The 21,823-nt window shown below is 32.5% G+C and overlaps 1 protein-coding gene across 1 annotated transcript; it reads left to right on the forward strand.

Annotated features, from left to right (window-relative positions):
- The first annotated feature begins 20,254 nt into the window (after positions 1-20,254).
- LOC104884935 (uncharacterized) lies at positions 20,255-21,305 on the forward strand. Its single transcript, XM_057390740.1, has 2 exons — positions 20,255-20,647; positions 20,760-21,305. The coding sequence occupies exons 1-2, from the start codon at positions 20,255-20,257 to the stop codon at positions 21,303-21,305; spliced, it is 939 nt and encodes a 312-aa protein (XP_057246723.1).
- The last annotated feature ends 518 nt before the right edge of the window (positions 21,306-21,823 follow it).

Here is a 21,823-nt window from a genome sequence, read left to right on the forward strand (position 1 = left end):
GAGATGGGTATTGGAATTTTATGCGGGTGCGAGTGTGAAGGTACCATTCTCTGCACCCGCAACACCCAATTACCATCCCTGATGATTAGTGGAAGTGAACTGAGGAGTTCTACGTGTAAGTTTTTTGGGTAAGTTGTATATTTTGGATGACATAAGGTTTTTTTGCTTCTCTTAATTTCTTTTCCTCTTTAACCGTATTTTCCTCCATGTTGGAAGGAGTTCATTTCACTGCAATTCATTATGGGTTAGCAGCTAAGACAACATAATAATTAAATTGGTTAGGACTTCATTTCACTATAATTTATTAGGAAAAATTGTGAATAACCACCTGTCAGATACCCTTGTTTCAAAATAACCACCCCAATTTCATTTGCGTTTAAATAACCACCTCAACTTATCTTAACGTTTTTAAATACCCACCTCTTAACAGAAAAATGTGACTCCGTTAACAGTGGCGCCTGTTAACACGCTTTTTATTAAATTTCCCGCCAATTTTCCACGACTTTGAGCTATATATATATCTCTAGCATTGACTATCCTAATCTAAACAAATTTGCAAAGATTTACTTCAATTCCACTGTGATTCCTCTTGAAGCTCAAAATTCAGGTATGTTCTTTGCAATCTCTAACATTGACAAACCTAATCTAGGGTTTTAATGTATATATTTAGGGGAAATTAGGGCCTTTTCTTGTATTCTTATGAATTCTAAATTCTACCTTTATGAACTTAAATTCTACCTTTATGAACTTGTTAGGAATTTGTTATGGCTGAAAGGGAATCAATTACTTGCCATTGTACTCTCCTTGTTGCAAGGAGGACTTCTTGGACTGAGAAGAATCCCGGGCGAAGGTTCATGTCTTGCAAATTCTATGAGCATGAAACGGAGTGGAGGGGCTGGGGTTTTTTTAGATGGATTGATGAGGGACAAACTGAATGGCAGAAGCTATTTATCAATCAACTTATGCTGCAGAAGAGGTTGTTGGAGGGCAGAGTTAGGTCATTGGAAGATGAAGTGAGCAGTTTGCAAGGACAACGAAGACATTTGGTGAATGATTATGGTAATTTGGAGGTCAAGTATAAGACTTTGAAGGGTGAATTGAAGCTGAAGAAAAAAGCCAATCCAAAGCAAATGAAGGGTGGATTATGCAAGGGATTTATGTTTGTTTGTGTGTTATGTATGTTGTTGATTGCAGCTGCTAGGGCAATATAAGATGCAATTAGGGTTGTATTAGCTAATTTAGGGTGGTGTTTTTTTGGTTTTAGTTTGCTTTCCAGTAGTGAGAAAGCTTATTGTTGTAGTTGGTGTGTTAGAAAAAAAAAATGAACCTTAATGAATAGCTATGTAATGGTGGAATTATCATGTATTTTGACATTCACTCTTAATGAAGCATGAACTTATCTTAGTTATGTCATCATCCATATGTCAAGTTATTGAACTGATATATCAAACAGAAATTCATTCATGAGCTGATATATGTTTTCCAAACTCATAATCACACACAAACTGATACCAGTTTGTGACTTACATCATTTTGTGACTTACATCATTCACACACCTAAGCACTAACCATACCAGAAATTGATACCTGTTGATATATCAGTTCAATAACACCAATTTCCAAACACAAACTGTAACATGTTCACACACTAATAGATGATTCATAAGCTGATATTTCCACATCAGAAATTCATATTGCAAAAATCAAAATCAAAATATCCATATGTTCACAGATTGATATCATTCAGCTTAAACCAAAAAAAATCCAAAGCATACAGTTATCCTAATACAAATTCTAACACAAATCTCAAACTGGTTTCTTCTTGGAGCCTTTGAGAGGTAGCTTAGGTCTGAACTGAGGTGTAGATGATGTTGCTTGTTTCTGAAGTGAAGATTGCCTGGTGACAGGAGGAGCTGTTGGTGGTTTTGGAGGTGCTGTAGATGGCCTAGCTGCTAGTTGTTGTGGCTGTGGTGGCTTCTTTGATATATTTGGTTGCTTGCTTGTAGGGGGTTATGCACAGTTGAAGAGCTTGCTTGGGAGGAGCTTCCTATGATGGTGTCTGCTACTTGCTGAAATAACAAAAAAAGCATATATGTGTTAGTAAAAAAATCTGAAATTTCATATTAAACTCATAACACAAGCTAGATAAATACCTTTTTGTTCTTAGCTCTCATAGATTTTTTTGACCTCTCGGCTACTGCCCATTGTAAGTGCTAGGAGGCCTCCCAACTTCTTTTGTATTTGCTGAAACTGTTGTAGCTTTGCATCCCCTTTATTGTGTCCCACTTGACCACAATTGCTGCATTTGCACTTTGCCATCTTAACCTTCTTTGCTTTTTGTTCAGCCTCTTCCCCCTTTTCCTTTTTCCTCTTTTTCAAATTAGGTCTCCCAGGCATAATCTTATGAACTGGTGGTAGAGGATGGGAGATCAATTTTTTTCCAGTAATTAACACCAGGCATGGGGTGATGGCTTGGCTATATGCATGTAAATATGTCTCTCTACTATAGGCTGCATCAACATAGTCATTTGGATCAGCATTCTTCTCCAAAATGCATCTAAAGCATGCACATAAGGGATGCCTGTCAACTGCCAGTGATAACAAGTACAATGTCCACAAAGCCAAATCAACTTTCAACTGATCACCCCATGACTAACTTCATACATATCTTCTCTACTAATCTGCAACACACATTTCCTTGACTCTTCCTCCATTCCATCAAAAGTCTTCTTAATATATGGCATGTTTTTCCCTTCATAAGATTGAACTCCTTGCCATTTCTCATAGTTTCTCTTCATCATATACCTTCTTAACCATTCCATCATGGTTAGAACTGGCTTGTCTCTTGCCTCCTTTATGACAGCATTGAATGTCTCGCACATATTGTTCACCAACATGTTGGATTTGCAATTGGTGGAGAATTTGTGCCTTGACCAGTGTTGTGGAGGAATCTCAGCTAAGTATTCATAAGCTTCTTCAGATAGACACTTGATGCTCTCCATGTTAACCTCAAAGAAAAACTAAAATTAATTAATAGATTAGTCCCACACTTAAATGCCATTTAATGAATGAGAAACAAAGAAAAAATTCCTCTGTTGACATTACCTCTGTTGTTGCCCTTGCGCATTCCAAAAGAGGGACTTGAAAATACTCCCACTGAACCTCAGTTTAAAATTTGCCCAGATGTGCCTACACAAAATCTGAGCTCTGCTTTTGGTGCAAGCAAAGGAAAAGCCTCCAACAGTCCCTGTATTGTATAAACACCATCACAAACTGATTTAATATCTTCACTTAGTTGACAAATAAACTACAGAATATACAAATGTATTTTAAAATCATACCTTTTGTCTATCAGACATAAAGGTCCATCCTTCACCCAATGGAGCTCCACCAATGTCCTTCAACAACAATTCTATGAACCAACACCAACTATCTTTGTTTTCCACCTCAACTATTGCCCAAGCAAAAGGGAATAGTTGTTATTTCCATCTTTTCCGACAGCAACCAAACATTGTCCAGGATAAGCTCCTTTGAGGTGACACCCATCCACCCCAATAACAGGTCTACATCCCTTCTTAAACCCTTCCTTGCAAGCATTCAAGCACACATACATTCTAACAAATAGTGGGGGAGGTCTCTCAATGCTATCAACCATAACATATGCACTGCTACCAGGATTATGTTCGATAAGAGCATTTACATAGTCCCACACTTTGGCATATTGTTCAGATGCATCCCCGTAGATGATAAGTTTACATCTAGCCCTTGCATACCAAGCCTTGGTATACTTAATACCTATGCCAGTGACCCTAAAAACCTTGTTAATAAAGGCCTTAAGCTTCCAATTAGGATCAGCTCTAAAATCCTCAATGTATCTCTCTGCTAGGTATTCAACTAGTCAACTTATTAGTCAATGATTTTCTCACACAATCATGCTTATGTTCATAGATTTCAATTGCCAAGTAACCACTATTAGGTAATTTCCTAGCATTAATTTTGAAATTACACTTCCAGTTTCCCTTATGAGGAAACTATCAACTTAGGGTCTTTTCTCAACTTAGTCTTTTTCACATCCCATTCACAATCACACCTATCTTTGCAATAAAGAGAAATTCTTGTGCCATCATTGTGAAGGCTGTAAAAATCATACCTATTTTGTATAGCATGCCACTGAATAGCTTTTCTCAAAATTTCAGACGAGTCAAACAACATACCAGGCTGAAACTCAATTGGATGCTTGAAAGCAACCTCTGGATTGAAGTGTGGCCATCTTTCTTCATCATCACTGCTACCATCAATGCTCCTCAACTCATCAGAATCATATTCAATCTCAGGTTGCAAACTGATTTCTTCCCCAGCAACATCTTTCACAACCTGTTTTTCCTTTTTTGAACTTGTTTCACCCTTGTGAAACTGAAGTGAACCATTCACTTCTTTCAACAAATTATCCTTTGCAATTCTTCCCCTAGTTTGCAACTCTTCATTTTTAATACCTTTCAAGTCAACTTCTTCTTCCCAGCAACCCAATCAATATCATCTAAGCTTGTGTATTCAGATGAACTCTCACTTAGTGAATCTGCCTCACTGTCACTCTTAACAAAAAGCTTCTTCTTTGCCTTTGGCTTCCTAACAACCTTGCCTTTCACCTTCCCCTCATCTTTAATCTGCATTTGCTTACCTTTTTCTTTTCTCTTAGGTTTATCATCTGTTAATTCCTCTTCACCACTCTCCACTCTACAACTTGTCTTCTTCCTAGCAGTGTGTTTAACCCTAGGAGTGGATTTTTGTCCCTTTGGTAGTCCTCTTTCAAACTCTTCTCTGGTCATAGGCCAAACATCATTGTCATTTTCTACATCTCTAGGTGGCAGATTCAACCTTGGGCTTCTCCTTTGTTCTAGTTTAACTTTGGCCAACTTCAAATTTTTTTGGCTATTTTGAGTTGGAGGGTTTACTATGGCTGGTTTAGAGCAGGTAGAAGAAGTTGGATTGTTTCTTGTATTGGGTCTCAAAGTGGGCTTTTGTTGAGTGGCTTTTTGGGTTGAAATTTGTTCATGTTTATGAGAGTTAACAACTGTGCAGAAGCAGTTCAAAGTTTGGCTTTTGTCAACAGTTTCAAGCCACAATGAAATGGACTCTTGGTTTCTCAATTCAACTAACCCACTGCTTAATGTTTTACCCTTCTCACAAAAATGAAACTTCAATATACTTGGCAAATTCATACTACTAGCAGCATATGCATTCTCTGCCATTCCCCATAAATACCTCAAATTAATTAATTCTTTCTCTACTTGACAACTAAGGTAACTGAACCCCCCCTCATACTGAACCACCTTCCTCCCTTTAGTAATCTTCTGAGCAAAACCCCACCAACTTGAAGCCTAATTTGATATTTCGACATTCTAGCAATGGCAAAACTGAAATTAGGATTCTACCAATTTCATAACGCAATCAACAACATTTTAAAATCAATAAAAAACGAAAAAGCAATTGCTTAACCAAGCTTCTAATTACTTAATTGAATAATTTATACATAGATTAGTATAGTATAAAGGTTAAAGTTTCAGTTTTTTACCTTGTTTAGGGCCCCAACTTCACGACACAACGCAGTAACACCAGCCTCACTCACACATTCTTCTCACTGTAAAAACTCAGTTGCAGATTAGAGAGAGAAAGAATCTTGTGCAGAAAATTGAATGAAGAATTTAAAATGGGGAGGGGAAGGTGAAAAAATAATTGAAGTTTGAAGAAGAAAGAGGAGAGAGGAAAGAGGAAAGAGAGAATAGGTAGATTAGGTATGAATGCGTGGTTTGTTTGGAGGGAGATTAGGTCAGTAAGAAAAAAAATGGGCCCCACTGTTAACGGAGTCACATTTTTCTGTTAAGAGGTGGGTATTTAAAAACGTTAAGATAAGTTGAGGTGGTTATTTAAACGCAAATGAAATTGGGGTGGTTATTTTGAAACAAGGGTATCTGACAGGTGGTTATTCACAATTTTTCCAATTTATTATGGGTTAGCAGTTAAGACAACATAATAATTAAATTGGGTGTCTGCAAATTGCTGAGATGAACCACTTTTCGACTTAGGGCCTGTTCTCCCCAGTTTATTTTTAGTTTAGTTCAGTTCAATTCAGTTCAGTTCAGTTCAATTCAATTCAAACCAATTCAGTTCAGTTCAATTCAATTCAACTCTTGACAATACTTTTACTCCCACATATCACTATTCATTTCAGTTCAGTTCAGTTCAGTTCAATTCAGTTCAGTTCAGTTCAACTGTTTTATGCCGAAGAGAACAGGCCCTTAGATTCATCAGATGGATTGGATTCCAACAAAGGATTCCATAAACTACATCTTGAATTGGGGAAAGAAAAAAATATCAGCCAAAATTAAAGGTAATTGTCATGATTATAGGAAGTGATGGGACAATGAATATGAGTAAATCTCTATGTATCTAATCAATCCTAGATCATTGTAAATTTAGATGTATTTGATTGATTATATATACCTTATTTATGGAAAGTATAATTTTCTGCTCAATCAACCTCATTTTACATGATAATCAGATTTTTCGATAAAATTTTCTACCCAAATTAATAACCAAATATCGCCGTTTTTCGATTTTGGTACTAAGCTAACAAATCTATATATATCTAAGAAGAATCCTTCAGACCACGTGTCGTTCAGTTAGAGATTTCAAGCCCATGTGGCATGACGTGACATGCTCCATTGATCAGTAATTTTCGAAGCTCAATTAGAGTGTCCACGTGGCGAGGCAATCAAAGAAGAGTTTGTCTTGTAAGAGACCGCCTAATTTTAAATTAAAATTAGGCAATGGTAAATTCAATATTGAAAAGAGAATTAGCCCAATAGTAATTAGGTTAATTTCTTTCGGTGACTAGTTTAATTCATTTAGTAACTAGGTCTAATTTTATATTAAAATTAGACCGTCTCTTTTAATAATTTTTGATCAAAGAATATGAAATTCTCTTTATCACGTATATCCCTTCCCTTAATCACGCATATAATTGATTCAGTAATCTATATCATTGACGTCAATTACGGATTTTAATTGATACGTAATCTATATAATTAAGGAAACGGTTATTCCAATAACGTAATCTATGTAAATGATACACTCAAATTGCACGTTAACATTCAAAAAAATTTGAATATCAATCACGGTTGTAATTGATACGTAATTGAATCAATTAAGGAAATAATTAATTAGTTACCAAATCAACCAACCACGCTAATATTAAGGATATAATTTTACCTTACTATGAGTAAATCACATATATAAAAAATAATTAATTAGTTACCAAATCAACCAACCACGCTAATATTAAGGAAAAAATTTTATATTATTACTATGAGTAAAAATAAATAAAATATTAAAGTGTTAATTATACACGGCCATAAGTAGTATAAATATCAAAGGTGCTTTGGCCTTTGTCTCACCACACTACACCATAACACAAATTATCAGAATTTTAAAAAGTATAAGAGCGTCAAAATGACGTCTTTAGGATGGTCATGTCACACCATAAAACAGTTTGTTTGTTTCTTATTCATGCGTATTTATGAAATTAGCTTCAAAAAAATACTAAATCAACACCAATCTAATAACCATATACGTGATATGTCCGTAATTGAAGATGTATGTCATCAAGTCCCCTGTGAAGCACAATGCGCCTCAATTGAAGATTCTGCGTTACAGGCAAAAACGTGTGAAGAAGGATGACACCCGAAATTGGCACATTTCTAATTTCTTTGATGTTTATGCAATGGTTTTAACACTATTTCGTTCGGGTCGTCTCTCATGTCATAAAGTATCAACTGAATTCACGCAAGATATATGTTTGGATTCGCCTATATGGGATACTATTGAAGACGTTTGTTCATCAAAAGCTGGGTTTATGACCTACTTGGATTGTAATAACATGATGTTGTACTACCTACACACTTTACCTCCAAGGATTCATAAAGTGTGCCATGAGTGTTGCGATGAATTGAATTTGGTCGACGGAAATCTTCTTCGTTTTAGAAATAAAAATTTGTTGTCTTATATTGCAAAGAATGATTAGGACATTTGTTGTAGGTATAATAGCAAGTTGTCTACAAACTCTTTTATATTAATGTAGTATTTTATTTTTCTTAATTGAAATACAAAATAAGTACAATCAGAGTTACACTATTTATTTATCAATCTTAATATAACAAAAACGTTTTTGCTTTTATATCTCACGGTTGGATTATTAATCCATGCAATAAATTAAACTTTCAAATACCAACCAATGCATGCAAGACATTAAATATGATCTACCACCTAATGCATACAATACATTAAATGATGTTTTTATGCCTATAAAATGCATTCTACTAATCCGGTTTTTTTCACAACCAAACCAAATTCAAAAACGTTATAAAAAATTTCTAAGCTAAGTATCCTTCCAATTTCTGAAAAATCGAAATATTTCATTAGATGGATCCTAAAATTACTAAACATGTCAATGATGTTAATGAGTCTATGATGGAATTATTTGAAGCATAGTCTGTCATTGATGAGCAGATTGCGAATTCTCTAAAAGCACTAGAGAAATTAGAAGAATAAGATATGGAAACCATGGGTTATGTTGGTATGATTATCTCCTTTCGTAATACGATTGAACTTGCAACAACGGGAGCAAGGAGAACAGTGCAGTATTTGGATTCTCTAATAAATCAGTAATGTAATTAAAGGTGTGTAACCATTGGCGACCAAAAGATGATATGATGTATTGAAGAATGAAGTACTTTAGTTTTCTCATGTACTGTCTTGAATTTTTGTATTAAATATTAATAATCTATCTCTCTTTATTTTTCATGGTCATGAATTTAGTTTAATCAATGAAAAGTACAATATAATGCACCACTTAATTTTTTTTTCGGATTTTAAAAAAAAAAGTCACTAAATTGTATATTCCATTGAATTTTTCATTGATTGATTCCGAAATAAAATGATTTCAAGAGACCCATACTTTTATTTGCGTTATTGTTTGTCTTATATATTGAACATACAAAAGTTAGTTCTATTGTGATATTTTTTTTTATCAAGTTGTTTTATTCTCTTTTGTGAAATGGATCCTCATGTCAATAAGGTGCGAAAAAATGAATTCACATTGCTAAATTCTTGAAAGGGCAAGTTGATGTTAAAAATAAGGAAATAGGTATATATATACTGCATATTTTTGTTTTTAAATAAGTCTAATATATTATAATTTTTCATTTGTTAACACAATATTTTGATTATCATTTTACACGTTTTTTAGTATTTATTTAACTGAATTTTTATCTTTTGTTAAAACATTCTAACTATTAATTTTACGCTTTGTTATATTTGCGTTTTTCTTTATTGTTTTCCACGTTTAGAATTATTTGTATCATAAATATATATGCATGTGAAATAGACACATGTTTGACTGTGGAATTCTTAAAAAATGACATGTTAGCTATTGTTGGAGTACTCATCTATATGGGACGTGTTCAATCAAAAATCAATCGACAAAGCAACAAACAATATATCATACTAATTGACAAGAGGTAGCTAGTTTTATGTTGTTGTGATTTATTTTTAATTTTTTTTTTTGGTAAAATGTAAGTATATACCAAAAAGCATTAAAGCTCCATCTTACAACCAAAGCTAGCAAACAGCAACAACCTACATCAACAAAGACAACTGCACTAATTACTCAATACTATTTACAAGTTGATTAAACCAAATATTATCATCAACATTCCACTGCATTTCAGCTATGCTTTTAATGCGACTGCATACATCAAGCTTGATTGCTCTGCTGACTCCTTCAATTCTTGGTACAGCATCATTCCAGTAGCTATAGTTCCTCATTCTCCACACATGATAAACCAGTGCTGCTATCACTGAGTAACATACTCTCTGGCGTTTCTTGCTTTTAAAACTTCTGCTCCATCTCTTCCATGCAATACACAAATTTTCCTGATTCCTTGTTCCAATCCCAATCCAATCCAGTACATTCTGACACACCATAGCACTGCAAGCACATTGGAAGAAAAGATGTTGACAGGAATCTTCCCCCATACTACATAGAAGGCATCGCACATCTGAGCACAATCCTGCTTTTGCTAAAACACTTCTAGTTCTCAGCTTTCCTAATGCTGCTAACCATGCTATAACGGAATGCTTAGGTTGTTGTGATTTATATTACATGTAATTGTAGTTGATTTTTTTGTCGCCATATAACCAATATATTGATTCGTTATTTCTACTTATATTAGTTATACTGCTATGAAACTATGTGTTGTCGACAATTGTTTTGACCATTTAGAACAATTAAGTTCTGACATATTACAAGAAGCTATGGTTGTTTTAGCAAGAGGATTGGTTTTGGAAAAATGACGATGGTAAACATAAAAATTGTATGATTTAGGTAACATATGTTTACAATTTGTTTTAAAATACTTTTTATATACTTTTGTTTTTTTACTACATTTCATAGGCATTTATTTGCAATCCGTTGAAAACACACAAATCATGATCAATCCAAGGACAAAGATTGCAAGCAAGCTAAAGCAATGGTAAGCTACTATGTATACTTACATGCGTTTGGAGCATTTTTTCAATCATTTGCAAATTAACGTGTTCAATTAAATACATGTTTTAATTGCATAAATTAGGTTTCGTAACGATCAATTTGTTCGACACAAGACAATATGGATAAATAAGACTTCTCTTCCGCTCAATAGATTACTATGCATCTCAAATTCACTGCGTTTATCTATTTATGACTTTCACAAATACAACGGAGTATGTCCTATGTCATATTTACTTTATAATATCTTATATTTTTTCGTTTATATTTATATAAATATATGTAAATGAAATTCATTATTTCATCGTAGGAATGCAAGTGTAGGGTTGTTAGGAGAATAGATAATATTTATGTGAATACTTCGGATTGCCTATTCATACATATCAAAATTAAGGATATAAGTGGGTCATTAAGTGTTGGACTATCTTACAAGCAAATATGTTTTATATTACAATTGTCCACTCTTGATCTACCGAAACAAAATAAAGGAGTATGTATGTTAATATTATAAACTTCTACACTACAACCATTATGTAATCTAAGTTTCGCATTATAATTGAATGTTTTTTTTAGGTTAATTTCACGGACAACCTACGGAACAAACTGTTCTCTCATATTGGAGATGTATATGTTTTCGTACTTGAAGCGACATTGCTAGGTTTGAAATCAAAAGTTCATGAAGTGGTAGATGTTACACACGTTTACTGGGCCGAAGAGTGTGCTTATCAATTCACTTGCAAGTTTCCTACTTATGGCAAACAAATGGATCACAAAATATAATTGTTATGCATTTAAACTTTTTTGTTTTTTGAATTTCTTATTTACAGATTGTTTCAATTAAATTGTAAGTTTACTACTTTTTGTTATGCATTATTAATTATCTAATTCCACCACTTCGTTGTTTCTTAAATCTAAATAGAATGAAAATTTAATACCAATAAATATATATAATATATATACGGATTTATATATACCGGTTAAAAAATTAATTTATTACCAAACACTTACATTAATAAACTAAATTATTCCAATAATTAATAATTGACATATATTTCAAAGAAATATTACAATCATTAGTCACGTTTTTTAAAAAAAAAATATTAACTGACGTCTTTTTGTTTAATGAATTTAGTAGAAATTCCTATATTAATAACTGCATTAATTAGGATATATATAGATTTGACAGTTACGAAATTTTGGTATGATATGCCATTAAATAGTGACTTTCCATTTTTTCAAATATTATTGCCAAAAGACACATCCTTTCATTTTCTCTAATCATGCCTTTTTTAATATTTTTACAGTTATAAATTATATATAGTTATAAATTATTTTTAATATTTTTGGTTACATTCATGTGAGAAATGTAGATATCCATATAAATTTAATACGATATTATTTTTTAAAGGATATACAATTATTTATTAATCTATTAAATCATAAATATTATTAACTATATTTATAAAATCAGAACATAAAATACAAGAAAAAAATTAAATATTCAGATTACATTGTATTTCTTACATATGTTAGCATGTATTTTGAGGATACATTGTATTAAAACTATTTATACTTATTATTATGTATGCACCACAGATTCAATTTGTATGTTCCATCTGTTGTAATAGACTAATTTTTTTGCCAAGTTGTTATATTTGTAGTGTATATGTTTCCGAATTATAACTTGCTTAGTCATGATAGTAGTATATTGCATCGCGTATTTAAAATAATGCAAACATAAATTGTTGAATCGTATTACTATTTCCCATATATATTTGAACATTTTCTACTCCATCTAAAAATAGATAAAAACAATGATGAAAGGAGATATGAAACAATATAAGCTAATTTCTTACATTTTTAGTATTCATATTTGTGGAAATTTTATAGAATAATAAAGCATTGAATAAACAAATAAGGTTATTCATCATGGAATGTCCTTACTATAACATACATAAGTCAAGCTAATTGAATATATCTTTAATTTATCATGTATATAAATTATATAATTATTAATAATTATAAAGAAGCAAAGTGAAGACTACCTTTTTAATCTTAATATCATGATATGTTTTCTCACATTATTTCTTCAACGGCCACCATCTTTTGCATGCAACAAAGCAAAACCTCGAAAAAAAACAAACATAACTTATGTATTTAACCCTATAGGAAATCAACTATAATTATGATTAAGGAACATAAAATACGGCACGTATTCCCAATTGCATATTTACAATAAACTTATATTTAGTCTATTATAATTATACACAAATTATATATATATATAAATATAATTATATTATAATAATATTATATATATTATATATTAATATATATATATTATATATATATATATTATATATATATATATATATATAGTTGTACTTAGCTGTTTTAAAGCTTCAAACAATGAGTTTTAATCACAATACAGTTTATAAAAAACGTAAATCCTTACCATGCATGTAATGTAATTAAGACATTTATATCTTAGATCTGAATTATGATAATTATATTTTTATTTTTAAAATAATATATATATATTACATACAGTTATAAATTATTTTTCATATTTTTCGTTACATTCATGTGAGAAATATAGATATCCATATAAATTTCATACGATATTATTTTTAAAAGGATATATGATTATTTATTAATCTATTAAATCATAAATATTATCAACTACATTTATAAAATCAGAACATAAAATACAAGAAAAAAATTAAATATTCAGATAATAGGATATTCAACTAAATTTTCTTTGGTGACATGCATGCGAGAAATAAACATATCTTGAAGATTATATTTAACAAAAAAGCAATTAAGGATATACTTTAATTTTTTTATTCTACTGTTTTTTAAAGGGGAAATTTTAGATCGATCAATTAATGATATATTCATGAAATAATATAGGAACTAATTAGTAAAAATTCAAAATCTAAACGGTATTATAATATTTATAGTTATAATTTATATTTCATATTTTTTGTGACATGCATGCGAGAAATGAAGAGATTGATACAAATTAAATACGATCGTTTTTTTTAAGGATATACGATTCTTTTTTAATGTATTAAACCATAAAGATTATCAACAAAATATATAAAATCAGAACATAAAGTACAAGAAAAACACAAATTAGATACTCAGATACTAGGATACTCAACTAATTTTTTTTGTGACATGCATGCGAAAAAATATACAGATTCATACATATTAAATACGAAATAAATTAAATTGAGGATATACATGCACTTTTTATTGTATAGTTCTTTATAAAGTGGTAATTTTAGATCGATCAATTAATCATATATTCTTGAAATAATATAGGTACTAATTAGTAAAAAAGCAATATTTTAACAATATTATAATATTTACAGTTATAATTTATATTTCATAATTTTTGTGACATGCATGCGAGAAATGTAGAGATTCATAAAAATTTAATACGATCGTTTTTTTTAAAGGATATACGTTTTTTTAATGTATTAAATCATAAAGATTATCAACAAAATATATAAAATCAGAACATAAAGTACAAGAAAAACACAAATTAGATATTCAGATACTAGGATATTCAACTAATTTTTTTTTGTCACATGCATGTGAAAAAAATATACAGATTCATACAAAATAAATACGAAAGAAAAAAAAATTGAGGATATAGATGCATGTTTTTAATGTACTGTTTTTTAAGAAGGGGAAATTTTAGATCTACAAAATTATCATATATTCATGAAATAATATAATTATTAATTATTAAAAAAGCAAAATTAAAACTATAAAACCACTACACCTGAAAGTAGTCGAAATCCTTGAAGTAATTCGTTTCTCCACTTCTTCTTCAATGGCAATCAACATAAAATCCGTTGTGAATGCGAAAAAAAAACTTTCCAAGATTAAATTTCCCAATTTCTAAATCCCATTTTCTGATATTAAATCAGAAACCATATTAATAACCACTGTTTTCTCACATTTCTGCTGTTTTTTTTTTTTTGTTAAACTAATTTCTTTTTATCGTATAAATCTCTTTGAAAGAAATCTGGAAAGTATAGGTGGCAAAGGAAAGTTGCCATTTTGAAGAGAAGATGATCGTGATGAATGTTCGAGAGATAGAGAGAGAGTAAGAAGATGAACGGCGAAATTTGTTTTTGGATTCTTCAAGAACTTGGTTTTGTAGGTTAATATATATTTAGGTATTTAAGGTTTAGGTTAGGTAGTATTAGGTAGTGTATAAAGAGTATCATATTAAGGTTGTGTTTAGATGGAAATGTATAATGGGCTTTAAAACAAGTTATATATATAATTGTGTATTTATATTGGGCTTGGAAATCTTATTTTATGTAAACTATGGATTTACCAATTTTTCAAGAACTTGATTTTGTAGGTTAACATATGTTTAGGTATTTAAGGTTTAGGTTAGGTAGTATTAGGTAGTATATAAAGAGTATCATATTAAGGTTATGTTTAGATGGAAATGTATGATGGGCTGTAAAACAAGTTATATATATAATTGTGTATCTATATTGGGCTTGGAAATCATACTATGGATTTACCAATTTTTTCGAAAATATAGAAATGTCATGTCCTTCTCATTAACCATTATAATTTTATTTCATTCATAAGTGTTATTTTATGTAAACTAATAAATATGTTATTATCATCCATTCAATAGTGTTTCATACATATTTAAGAAAATTGTTAATTCATGCTAAATTTATATTATTTTATTTCTAAATCAACAATATAAATGATTTAATTTTTATTTATTGAGCAAACGTGGAAGTTCAAAATTCGCTTTTAGTATACTACACTTTAATTATTAGATGAACCAGTTACCTATTTTAATTTGCTTATTGATTGCTATACTTTGACAAGAACAACTCACTATAACATAAGTAGAATTATAACATTAATTTCATTGAACCTACATATGAATTCAAACATATGCTATTAACGTGGAAAAAATTTCTTATTTTAGTTACCACTCATTCACTCAATCAATTGTTATCAAAAGAAGCTCAACAAAAATATGCAAGATAGAAGAGGAAGTTTATTATGTTAGAAAAGCGTGCAAGATTTACGCGTTCCTCTGCTCCTATACGACCACGAAATAATATACCCACGCCTATCAACTTACCTCTTAACGGACTCATCAGGTATAAATCGCAATTAAATTAAGTAATTAACACATATCATCCAACCATTTTGGACAATAATTAGTTATCCTTTTGTTTTCATATATACAACTAACATGTTTATTGTCTTGGCATTATAAGCAGTTTCCTCAACTTATGGATTATCTCCTTTATCGTCGACGATTACAAACTTCTCTACTAATTCGTACGCAACTCCGATTCCTAATGGTGAGTGTATATAGTTTCTTTTATTTGAAAACGTATTACTTGCAAGATAGTAATGTAACATTACTCTTAATGCAGTATTTTCGACAAGTGTACCATCTTCAAGTTCACAAGATATCAGTTGTCATGTGGACATGACAACTCAATCGTCATTAAGTGCTATAACACATATTAGTATCGGTTAGTTTATAATAAATTATTCACTTATTGATTGTTAATTTGTCTAACAACGATACTGTATAAACAATTTAATCATATTTTGAAAAATCATGTGCGTCAGATAAAGAACATGCATCAAAGATAGCAAGGCATCAACGAAAACTTATAATTGAAGAGAAACGAAGTTTTGGTAATAAATTTAACTCTTAGAAATATGACATGTTTATACTATTTCAGTTTGGCATAGTATGATCATAAATATATAATACGTTGTGACCAACTGACATCACCTATTGTCACTTGACATAGCGTCTACGCCATGTCCACTGTCAACGGAAGTTATACAACCTATGCGATTATGCAGTTCATTTAGATCAAAGACACGTGTTATCCGAAGTAGGCAAGTCCTTGAATCGGTTTCAAAGAGAATCATTCCAGGTATGTTATAATAAATATTAATTAACTAATACAACACCATAAATAATGCACGGAAGATAAGTTATACAATTAGTAAACTTTTGTGTTTATGCATTAAAAACAAATAGTTTGTCTACAGATGACAATGATAGTGAAGGAAATGATATGCATGTTGACAATATTCAAATTCTATTGCGCGAGCAGAAATAATTGATCCAGGTATAAGTCGTGCAGTAAGGCATATAATAGTTTGGTATATTCTTTGTTATATCGTTGTTTTTTTTTTTACTCATTTTTTAAATAAGAATACATGTAAATCCTATAACGAATACGTATCATATATCCTTTTTTGTAGAGGCATGTAATGGTGTGACATTGCAGTCAATGTGCGTTAACAGACTTACATATTTACTATCATGTTAACATTTCATTATAAAACACTAATTACAGTGAATAGTTTTTTCTTTATTGTAGAAGGTTATTCAGATTTAGGAGATCCCACCTGTGTTTGCGAGTTCTGTGGAGCACAAATGTGGCTTGGTGAACGAGTAAACAAAGGAATAAGAATGGACGACCAAAGTTTGGGATGTGTTTCATGCAAGGAAAAGTACAATTACCTTTACTTAAGCGTCCACCCCAACTTTTGGAAGATCTATTGAAGAAGAGACATAGTAGAAGTGCGCACTTCCTTGATAATATTAGAGGGTATAACATGATGTATTCGTTCACTTCTATGGGAGGTAGAATAATTGCACCAACTACTCATGGTCGTGGTCCATATACATACAAGATTGGAGGTCAAAATCATCACTTGATAGGCAGTTTGTTGCCGAACGATGGAGCACGTCCTAAATTCTCTCAACTATACATATATGACACTGAGGAAGAGGTTCACAATAGGAAGAATGCGGCAAGGTATTGTGCTAATTTACTGCAAATATTTGAACATGTCATTTGTATTAAATGTAATATATATATCCTCATTCATAATAAAGCAATGCTAACGTTTGAACATACTATATTGCGTCAGTTCTAAAGACCCTAATAAATTTGAAGATCGTGTCGTTGCACAATTGAAGGATATAGTTGATCAACATAACCCATTGGCCAAGAGTTTTAGAATGGCAAGAGATCGTTTTGAATCAAACAACGGCAAGACTTAAAACTTAGGCTAATTGGAAGAAGGGATTCTGATGGAAGGACTTATAACCTTCCAACAACATCTGAAGTGGCCGCGCTTATAGTCGGAGACATTGATACAGCAGATAAGAGGGATATAGTAGTCCAAAGGAAAAATGGAAGATTAAGGCAGATATCTGAGCTTCACCCATCGTATTTACCGTTACAATATCCACTGATTTTCCCATATGGGGAAGATGGATATCGAGTAGATGTTATGCATAGAGACAAGACCGCATCAAGTAGTTCTACGAATAAAGAGAACGACTTACTATGCGGAGTGGTTTGCATACAGAATGCAAGATCGTGAACAAGAAGCTGATACTTTGTTATTATGTCGTCGGTTGTATCAACAATTTTTGGTTGACGGTTACACTATGATTGAGGCAGAGAGGCTCTCCTTTCTAAAGAATAACCAACAAAGTTTAAGATCAGATAATGTGAAGAATTTAAGAGGGGCTGTGGAAAGAGTGATACAGAGGGATCTTCCAATGGCAGTCGCGTTGTTATACCACCCTAATTCACAGGTGGACATAGCTACATGAGAGAGAACTATCAGGATGCAATGGCCATTTGTAGATGGTATGGTTATCCAGATTTGTTCTAACCTTTACGTGTAATGCTAAATGGCCAGAAATAAGCAGATTCGTTCAAAAAAGGGGACTTAGACCCGAGGACAGACCGGATATCATCTGTCGATCTTTAAAATGAAGCTCGACCAATTGGTTAAAGACCTAAAGGAGAATGAGATATTTGGCCGAGTTAAAGCTGTACGTATAAATCAAACCGGTTAATGATGTTGATTTCTATACTTTTTTCATCTTTAATATATATTTTATTGAATTAATTGAATTTCATACTACTTTACAAAACATTTCTCTTAAAGATTAGTTGGTCTACTTATAAGGTTGTTCAAATAATGATGCATACATATCTTCTTTTTTCTCCAGTTGTTTTACAGTTGAGTTTCAAAAGCGTGGCCTTCCCATGCTCATATACTTCTTTTCCTGCACCCTGCTGACAAATATCCACAGGCAAGCGATATTGACAAGATTATATGCGCTGAGTTCCAGATCCAATTGAGGATCCGGATTTGTATGAGACTGTTACGAAATGATGCTACATGGTCCATGTGGTCCTCCAACACTAATGCACCTTGCATGGATCAAAATAAGTGCACAAAGCATTTTCCTAAAAGATTTATTGACGAAACAAAGGTTGATGAGGAAGGATATCCAGTTTATAGAAGAAGAGATAACGGAACCTCGGTTGAGAAAAACGGAGTGCATCTTGATAATAGGTTTGTTGTTCCTTATAATCCACAACTGGTTCATAAATATCGTGCCCATATAAACGTTGAATGGTGAAATCAATCCAGATCGATAAAGTATTTGTTCAAGTACATAAATAAGGGTTACGATAGAGTAATTGCCGATGCTTATCAAAACAGAAAAAGCTGCGATGATCCACAAAAGATTGATGAGATTAAAATGTATTACGACTGCCGTTACATATCTGCTTGTGAGGCAGTGTGGAGGATATATGGATTTCCTATTCACCATCGAACCCCTGCTGTTGAGAGATTGAGTTTCCATCTACCTGGGGAGCAAACGTCGTCTACACTGACCAGATGGATGTGGAGATGTACTTGATAGACCTAATGTTGATAGCACAAAGTTTTATCGTGGATGGAATGCAACCAAAAGTATGAAGAAGCAAGACAGTTGACTTATGTAGAGTTCCCCAGAAATTTGTTTGGAAACAACCTACGCAGAATGGGCACCTAGGTCGAAAGGGTTCTCACTTGGCAGGGTATACCATGTGCTCCAGGTTCTGGTGAGAAATACTATCTAAGAACGCTCCTTAATTTTGTCAAAGGTCCGACGTGCTACAGGATATAAGAACGTTGATGGTTATGTGTATCCAAACTTCAAAGAAGCTTGCTACGCAAGGGGGCTGCTTGATGACGACAAGGAATACATAGACGCCATAACAGAGGCAAGCTTTAGAGAAACGGGGCATTATCTGCGGAATCTATTTTGCATGTTACTTATGTCTGGTAGCTTATCTAAACCAGAAGACATATGGGAAAAGACATGGCACCTACTATCTGATGACCTTCTATATAAACAATGTCGTATTCATAAAAACAAAGGTACAAGCTACAGTACTTTGCGACTTACTTTGTTATCGCTTACTTGCATGTTTAATAATTGTGCAACGAAAAAAGGATCACGAGGACATCAATGAAGGTAGCTAATATTAAATCTTCTCTATCGTGTTGCAGATTTAACTCTAACTGATGAACAAATTCAAGCTTTTGCACTGGTAGATATTGAAGCTAAACTACAAAGTAATGGCAGTAGCCTTCGAAAATTCAGTGAGATACTTTTCCAGATGAATTAGTCGTGTTTGAAGGTCAAAATAAGCTAATAGCGGATGAGCTTTCATATGACATACCCTCATTAATTCAGGAATATGACAAACGTTTCCATGTCTAACCGAAGAACAACTAATGGTTTTCAACGAAATAATGCACTATGTTAATGGCCAATCAGGAGGTGTGTTTTTTGTATACAAATATGGAGGCACAGGTAAAACATACATTTGGAGGACATTGTGTGCTGCAATTAGGAAGATGGGTGAAATTGTTTTGCCTGTATCATCAAGTGGAATTGCATCCCTACTTCTTCCAAAAGGTCGAACCGCCCATTCAAGGTTCGGGCTTCCACTCAATGTTTGTGAAAACTCTACGTGTGTAGCTATTAGGCCTGGTTCTGACTTAGCTGCATTGCTCATGAGAACAAAGCTAATTATCTGGGATGAAGCACCAATGATGCACAAATATTGCTTTGAAGCACTTGATAGGAGTTTAAAGGACATAGCTATTGATCGAGATAATTTGCATCGACCATTTGGAGGTAAAGTTGTTGTCTTTGGTGGTGATTTAAGACAAATTTTCCCTGTTATACCCAAGGGTACAACGCAAGACATAGTATTTCACCTTAAACTCTTCGTTTCTATGGGATTCATGTAAGGTTTTGAAGCTTACACGCAATATGAGACTTCAATCATGTTCTTCTTCGTCTACCGCTAATGAAATAAGGGACTTCTCAGAATGGATACTGAGCGTTGGTGATGGCAGAGCTGGAGGGCCCAATGATGGAGAAGTCGATATTGAAATAACTGAAGATATTCTTATAGACGGTGGAGATGACCCCATATCATCGATTGTCGACAGCACATACCCTTCACTCACTGATCACCTTTGGGAAGCCAAATACTTCCAAGAAAGAGCAATTCTAGCTCCAACTAATGAAATAGTTGAGAAGGTAAATGATCATGTGTTGTCCACAATTTCAGGTGATGAGAAAATTTACTTGAGTTGTGATGCAATTAGTAAAGATGAAGCGAACTTAGGGGCTCATGATATATATTCTACTGAATTCTTAAACACAATAAAGTGCTCGGGCCTGCCAAATCATAGTATTAAGTTAAAAGTTGGTGCGCCGATCATGTTGCTTCGTAATATTGATCAGACATCTGGATTGTGTAATGGCACGAGGCTGGTAGTGAAGCATTAAGGCAATCGAGTGATCGAAGCTACTGTCATTTCAGGGAGCAATGTTGGTGACAAGGTATTCATCCCACGAATGACACTAACACCTTCTGACTTAACAAAATTTCCTATCAGATTTCAAAGACGGCAATTTCCTTTGACTGTGTGTTTTGCCATGACAATAAACAAAAGTCAAGGACAATCATTGTCACACGTTGGGTTGTATTTACCAAGGCATGTTTTCAGTCATGGTCAGCTATATGTCGCTATTTCCCGAGTCACGAGCAAAAAAGGACTTAAAATTCTTATTTGTGATAAAGAGAATAATATGGGCAAAACAACCACAAATGTTGTTTATAAGGAAGTGTTCCAAAATGTATAACTTCATACACATTTTTGTAATTTTTGTTAATATAACTTTTACTTATTCTTTCATTACAAAATTTGTTGTCTGCTATTCGTTTCATTGAAAATTTTGTCTTATTAAGCAAATCACTTCCCGTGCATTTTTGCACGGGTCCCAAAACTAGTGTTATCGATATT

Source organism: Beta vulgaris, chromosome 7 (assembly GCF_026745355.1).
Source record: "Beta vulgaris subsp. vulgaris cultivar EL10 chromosome 7, EL10.2, whole genome shotgun sequence".
Lineage (NCBI taxonomy): Eukaryota > Viridiplantae > Streptophyta > Magnoliopsida > Caryophyllales > Amaranthaceae > Beta > Beta vulgaris.

Coding starts and splice junctions, on each gene's coding strand:
- LOC104884935 (XM_057390740.1), top strand. CDS start 20,255: ATGCACTATGTTAATGGCCAATCAGGAGGTGTGTTTTTTGTATACAAA. Junction 20,648..20,759: donor ATCGACCATTTGGAGGTAAA/GTTGTTGTCTTT, acceptor GATTCATGTAAG/GTTTTGAAGCTTACACGCAA.